Raw genomic sequence first — 6880 nt, forward strand, 5'->3', positions numbered from 1 at the left:
GCCGGGCGCAGTCCCCCAGACACAAGGGCTATGGCGAAGGGGCCCTCCGAAGACCTCCCTTCCTCACCGCCCTGGAGCCAAGCTGCGGGATTTGCCTCTCCAGGGAGTGTCCGATCCCCCTGCATTGGCACAGAGCCCCACGGCTTCTTCCCCCGCCGAGTTTTGCCCAAGCCAGGGCAGATTTTGAAGGCATCAGGCTCAGCCCCAAGGGGTGAAGGAGGGGCCTGTGGCAAGGGAAGACCAGGACTGCGAGCCAGTGTCCCAACGATGCCGAGACTGGACAAAGCGCCCCCAGGGTGTCCCAGGCGGTGGGTGACAAGGCACAACACACCCCTGGCTGGATCCTGCCCACGGCCCTGAGGGCACGAGCCACAGCCCTCACGGAGCTGGTGGATGGAAGGGGGTTTCGAGTAATGGGAGAGATAAAAGGCAACACACCAGAGCCTGGAAGAGATGGAGCAGTTCCCCATGAATGTCCAGCCAAGCGAGCTGGAGTCAGAGAGGGCTTGAACCAGACAGATCCTGGTGAAATGCTGCGCGGGTGGGAAGTGACCTTGAATCACAGACTGGTTTGGGCTGGAAGGGGCCTTCAAAGCTCTTCTCGTCCAACCCCCCTGCAGTGAGCAGGGACACTTTCAACTAGATCAGGTTGCCCAGAGCCCCGTCCAACGTGACTTTGAAAGTTTCCAGGGATGGGGCATCTCCCACCTCTCTGGGCAGCCTGTGCTGCCACCCCCAGAGTAAAAAGTTTCTTCCTTATATCTAGTCTGAATCTGCCCTCTTTTAGTTTAAAACCATTACCCCTTGTCCTATTGGCACAGGCCCTGCTAAAAACTCTGTCCCCATCTTTCTTATAAGCCCCCTTTAAGCACTGGAAGGGCGCAGTAAGTCTTCCTGGAGCCTCCTCTTCTCCAGGCTGAATAACCCCAACTCTCTCAGCCTGTGCTCACCGGGGAGGTGCTCCAGCCCGCTGAGCATCTTCGTGGCCTCCTCTGGGCCTGCTCAAACAGCTCCATGTCCTTCTGGTGAGACCCCACCTGGAGCACTGCATCCAGCTCGGGGGTCCCCTGCCCATGGCAGGGGGGTTGGAACGAGATGATCTTTAAGGTCCCTTCCAACCCAAACCGTTCTGTGATTCTTACGCTGGGGGCCCAGAGCTGGACACAGCGCTGCAGGGGAGCTCTCGCCAGAGCCCAGCACGCTCTCTGCTCCTGAGCAGCCCTCTCGGTGGGCACCAGCAAAGGCGTCCTGGCTCTCTGTGTGTGCCAGGGCTTCGGTCCCACTGGCTGCACACTCAGGGCCTTGCCAGGGGATGCCTCGTGTTGCAAAAAAACAGAAAGAAAACAGGGGCTGAGGCAGGTGAGGGACACGCAGCCCCTCGGAAAATGGTGCTGGAGGGGGCGCGGCGGGGCCCGGCTGTGCCAGGGGCCTTGGGGCACTGCAGCCCCCCGTGGCGCTGGGGGGGGGGGGGCACGGCGGGGCCTGGTAGGGCTGGGGGGGGGGGGCACAAGCACGGAGGTACCCTGCGCTGCTGAGGGGCGCTGCAGGGCCCGGCAGCACCGGAGCCGGGGGGGGGGCTTCCCGGTGTGGGGCCGCAGCAAGGCCCAGACGGGGCGCGGCGGGACGCCCCTTCGCGGGGGCGGCGGCGGCTCTTTCGCCCTTTTTTTTTTTTTTTTTGTTTTTTTCTTTTTCCCCTTTTCAAACAGCCGCGGCCCGGCCAGGCCTGCGCCCCCCGCGGCACCCCCCGCAGGCCGGAAACGGCCCTGGAAGCGGAACCGGAACCGGCGCGCCTCGCCCCGCCCCGCCCCGCCCCGCCCCCCCCGCCCCGCGCTCGCGTCACCGCCGCCATATAAGCTGCAGCGCCGCTCACGCCCGCGCAGCTCGCCGTCGGTACGGACCGGCCGCCATGTTCGCCGTGAAGCGGAACGCCGTCATCAGCTTCAACCTCTACTGCGGCGGCGGCCCGACCCTGGCGCCCGCTTCGCCGGGGGGGGGCCCGGCGCCGCCGCCGCCCGCCGCGGCCCCCGCTGCTGCCGCCGCCGCCGCCGAGGTACCGCGGCCACTGCTCGGCTCCGGAGGGGCCTGGGCGGCCGCCGCTCGCCCTGAGCCCCCCCGCACGCTGATTGGCTGTGGCGCGGCCCCCCGCGCGCTGATTGGCTGCGGCGCGGCCCCCTGTGCGGCGCTGCCCCCCGCGGCGCGGCCGGGCGCGCTGTGGAGCCCCGAGGAGGAGCTGGACGGGTGCGAGCCCGAGGCCGGGCGCGGCCCGGCGGGGGACTCGCTGCCCAGCACCCCGCCCGGGCTGCCCGATGGGCTCTGGCAGGACTCACTGGAGCTCATCAGCCGCTACCTGCGGGAGGCGGCGGGAGAGGCCGAGCCCAGCACCAAGAAGCTCTTCCCGGGGCTGCTGGGCGGGCCCGGTCGGCCCGGCGGGTCGGGCGATGCCGTGATGGGGAAGGCGCTGGAGACGCTGCGGAGGGTCGGCGGCGGCGTCCTGCAGAAACACGAGCTCGCCTTCCAGGGTGGGTGGCGGCCGGCTCCTCTCCGGCGGGCGCGGGGGGGCGGGGAGCGGGCGGTGTGTGGGGTGGGGGCGCCTCGGGCCCTGCTGCGGGCCCGTCTGGGCAGGGGAGTGTGAGGCCGCGGGGGTGCCTGGGACCCGCTGCGCCTCGTTTGGAGGAGAGTTAAAGGCCGCGGTCCCGTCCCTTCCCTGTGTGGGGTCCTGGGGGGTTTGGGGGCTTGCCCCTGAAAGAGGGGGAGGCCACGGGAATGGGGGTCTCCGTGAGATTCTGCTCGCCCCGCCGCGTGGGTGGGCCCGCGAGGTGGGTGGGCTGCCGGCTGCGGCGTGGCGGGGGCCGGCAGAGGCGTAGGCCGAGCTGGCCCTTGAGGCTGGAGCAAGGCCTCTGCGCCACCCCCAACCCCTCAGCAAGGGCAGGGGGGCGGGCGCCTGAGCTCTCGGCCGGGTCATTTGCCGGCTGGGATGTCGCCCTGGTTTGAAGGGAGTTAAAACAGCTGAGGAGTGATGAGAAATGAAACTGAACTTTGCTCGATTGGGAGGTGGAAAAACCGCTGGTAACGTGTGCAGAGGAGATAATCTAGTTACAGATTAGCCCCAGTTCCTCCTTGCATCCTGCTTTGCTCAGCATGACTATATGTAAATAGTCCTAAGCGTCCAAAGATTAGTTAGCTCGGGAGTTTAGACTCCTCGCACCCCTGGCTCCGGGGGAGCAGGGTTTCTGGGGGAGAAATTCTCCCAGACAATGTGCTCGAGTTACAGCTATTTTAATGTATTTTGCCCACTTCTGTTGAGTCCTAGAATAGCCATAGAAACCTCATCCCCAGTGCCTGGGCTTGGGCAAGCAGGTGGCCTTGACCCAAGAGTGTCCTGGGAATGAACTGGAAGTGAGAAGTCACTATTTTGACCTGTTTTTGTGTGACTCTGAAACGAGCTGTTTGGGGCCAGCCTGAGCTGTCAGGGTGCTGGGGCTGAACTCCCAGCCTTGGGTCTTGTGCTGGGGCTGCTTTCGGCATGCCTTGTGTGATCCCAGGTCACCGTGGTGCCTGGCAGAGGGGTAGTGTCTGTGTTTCTTCCTGAGACAGCATATGGTGCAATGCCTGCTGTCTTGCAGGAGGATGTTCCAGTTTTTTGGGGGCTTTTTTTTAATGCAAAGAGTTTCTTCCTTGTGTCCTTAGCTGTGCTGGTATGAAGGATTGTGTATTGTTACCCTGGCCAAATTCATGGACTTGCTTGTTGAACGAGCCACGCTTGGGAGGAGTATTCAGATCAACACGAGCTGACATTGGTATCTGAGGCTTCTGTACGGGTGGTTACCTTCGTGTGTGCAGAAAAGGAACTGGCTTTGGGAAGGCTTCCTGTTAGTTTGAGCAACAACAAGCAACGCCTTTCAGTTTCGTAAAGGCTTGTCTTGTTTGCTTATTCATGAAGGAGCACTGCAGGTCAAGCTGGTGAAGTCTGTTGTTCCAGTTGCTAAACTGACGTTAATAAACCAGCAACATGTCTGCCTGGCTGTAGGTGTCTGTCCTTTGCTTTGGCTGAGGGGCAGGGCTCGTGCCGGGCTGCACACCAGCTTCTGCAGGTCCGACGCGGTGGGGCTTTAAAGCCCTTGTGAGACACGGGAGTGTGGTGTGCCCAGAGACGGCAGCTGGGCCTGAGGTGGGGAGGAAGGAACTACAAAGGGGTTAAGGGCTGGGTTTTGTCTGGCCCAAGTGAGTGTGAGCAGCAGAGCCCTCTGCAGAAGCAGGCAGGTACTTGCTCTCCACCACTGAGCTTGGCAGTGACGCTCACAGCTGTTGGACCCAGAGTGTGGGGGCCACGTCTGCTCACTGGTGGCCTTGCTGGGCACCTGGTGTTGTGCGTGTGCCTGCCGCTAAATGAGCATCTCTTGCAGGAATGCTTCGGAAGCTGGAAATCCAGAAAGAGGAAGATCTGCAGTCGGTGTGTGAAGTGGCTGCGCACGTGTTCAATGATGGAGTAACAAACTGGGGTCGAGTGGTGACGCTCATCTCGTTTGGTGCCTTTGTTGCAAAACACCTGAAGAGCATAAACCAGGAGAAGTGCATCGGCTCGCTAGCGGGGATCATCACAGATGCGCTCGTCTCATCCAAGCACGAGTGGCTCATGAGCCAGGGAGGCTGGGTGAGTCACTGCCTGTCCTGAACCTCGCGAGCTTTGCAGAACAATCCAACATTTCCCTATTTCTGTGACCTGCTCACTGACAGCCACATGTGTCAGCGAAGCACAGAGATGACTCACTGCTCCAGTTAAAACCGCAGTCTGAAACATGTAGCTGAAGTTCTGGTGTTTCAGGAGCTCCTCACAACGAGCTGCCTGAAGTAGTCTTGACCTAAAAATGTGCCCCTGCCCAGTGCGGAGGGGGCAGCGTTCCCAAAGCTGAATCAATCCCAGATGCGCTGAGCTTGCTGGAAGCTGGTCCAAAGCTACTCTGGTGCTGTCTCCCAATTGCTGCCTCTGTGGGGCGGGCTGTGGCTGTGATGAGTCTGGGGGAGCACACTCAGTGCTGGGCACGCTGTACCCCAGCCCGCTCTGCCAGGGGGAAAAAGGCTTTCCAGGCTTTCCTGTCTCAGGGAAGGGTGTCTGCTGGGGAAATGACTTTCCCTTCTTTCTCCTAGGAGGGTTTTGTCGACTTCTTTCGAGTTGAGGACCTAGAAGGCAGCATCAGGAACGTACTGATGGCGTTTGCAGGCGTGGCTGGACTGGGAGCGAGCTTAGCCTACATGATCCGGTGAGCCAGGGTGTGCTGCAGAGGGACAAAACTCTGGGTGGACCGGCTCTGTTTGGGGCTGGCGAGCTGATCGCTTCCTCCTGTGAGTACTTGCGAAGCTGGACTTGGAGTGACCCGAGGAGGATATCTAGGCATACCCTGAGCAATCCTTTCCTGTGAGGGAAGGTGGGATCCGGTCAGATTGGGGGTACCGATGAGGATTTATTGCTTTGGGAACAGAAAGTGGAAGAATTGATACTCTACTGCTTTCCAGAGGATGATGACAAAGCTCCGGCGGACTGCTTCAGCTCTATCCTAGAGGGAACGGATTTGCTTAGCGGCGAGCCCGCGGGCACCAGCAGCTCTGGTCTGGACTGAAGCCTCCTGGGCTTGGCACGGCAGCTGGGCCTGGAGCAGATGTTTCAGTGTTGTGGTTGTGGGTTTCTGGAAATAGCGTCTTCTGCTGCTGGTGTCCTGCCTAAGCTTGCAGCCCTGCTGCTGGAGCAGAAGCTTTGAACGCTGGGTGTTGTACGAGCCTGGGCCTGCCCCGGCTGTGCTGGTGAATGGGCCTTTGGCCGCTATTGGCTCTGCGCGCAGGTGGAGCCCTGCCAGGGGCCAAGACGTGCCACCTGCCGCCAGAACGCGGGGCGCTGGGGCCCTGCCTGGCCCCTTCCCTCCCAGCGGGGCTCCAGCCAGGTCACCGAGCCGGCAGAGGAGCTTGAGGGGCGAGGGGGGGGATGAGCGAGGGGGGGCTCAGGGCTGTAACCGCAGCCAGCTGCGGCGCCGCCGCCGCGTTGGCCTGGCTGGCTGATCTCGGCTGCACCGATGCGACTCACCACACACAGGCAGTTTAAAAACAAGGAGTGCGTTTGTGAGCGTGTAAAACCCCACACGGGGTGGGGAGGCTGTAGAGAACCTGTAAATATCTATAAATCTGTAGAATATGTACATTTTTTACAGAGCTAATGATACAAAAAGGAGGAATTTTGAATGTGTAGAACTGCTTATGGGTGCACTGTACTTCATTCCTCATGTGAAGTAGCATTTTTGTGGCGAAGCCTTCTCCTGCCTTGACTCCGAGCGAGCCTTTCTCTGATGTACTTGAGCGACATTGCCAGGGAGCGCAACAAGGGTCAGTGGCCTGGTGGACTCTCGTGTCCACGGCTTGCTGGCAACAGTTGATGTTTCTCTTTTTTTTTTTTTAAATGTTTTTTGTTTTTTCTAGCCCTTCTGGGGGGTGGGGAGCTGTGGAAGCTGGCATCCGTTGCTTCCTTGTCTTCCCTTCATTTTGATCCTCTAAGCCATGAGTCGAATGAAGCTGATGTTTGAATGTAAACGCTCTGGAGCAGAATAAAACTCGTCAGCTTGGATCTGCAGCTTGTGCAAGTCCGTCGGTGCTGGCCCTGGGTTCAGCCCCTGCCCCCAGCTGGGAGCGTTGCTTCTTGGCGGGCTTGCAGTGCTCGTCCGCCTCTGCCCTCCGACTGGAGCGCCTGGTTCTTGGGGAGTTCTGCTCTGTGGGACCAGGTCCCGCACAGCGAGGAGCATCCTTGCCTGCGGTGTTTGACCTGCAGCCCAAGCGATGCCTGATGGAAACCCAAATGGCGACCTGAACGATGGTGCTATTATCAGGCCTGCTTGTTTGC

General features: G+C 60.8%; 1 protein-coding gene across 1 annotated transcript; it reads left to right on the forward strand.

The window, feature by feature from the left end:
* Positions 1–1906: 1906 nt before the first annotated feature.
* On the forward strand, positions 1907–5959 carry MCL1 (MCL1 apoptosis regulator, BCL2 family member). The gene is made up of 3 exons (XM_086478406.1): positions 1907–2519; positions 4404–4651; positions 5146–5959. The coding sequence occupies exons 1-3, from the start codon at positions 1907–1909 to the stop codon at positions 5260–5262; spliced, it is 978 nt and encodes a 325-aa protein (XP_086334532.1). The 3' UTR covers positions 5263–5959.
* The last annotated feature ends 921 nt before the right edge of the window (positions 5960–6880 follow it).

The sequence above is a fragment of the Leptosomus discolor genome, chromosome 26, assembly GCF_034619465.1.
Source record: "Leptosomus discolor isolate bLepDis1 chromosome 26, bLepDis1.hap2, whole genome shotgun sequence".
In the NCBI taxonomy this organism is placed as follows: Eukaryota; Metazoa; Chordata; class Aves; order Leptosomiformes; family Leptosomidae; genus Leptosomus; species Leptosomus discolor.

Bases quoted from the DNA above. Each gene is read 5' to 3' on its own strand.
- MCL1 (XM_086478406.1), top strand. From the start codon at position 1,907: ATGTTCGCCGTGAAGCGGAACGCCGTCATCAGCTTCAACCTCTACTGC. The intron at 2,520-4,403 runs GTGGGTGGCGGC...CATCTCTTGCAG, and splicing joins ACACGAGCTCGCCTTCCAGG to GAATGCTTCGGAAGCTGGAA. The intron at 4,652-5,145 runs GTGAGTCACTGC...TCTTTCTCCTAG, and splicing joins TCATGAGCCAGGGAGGCTGG to GAGGGTTTTGTCGACTTCTT.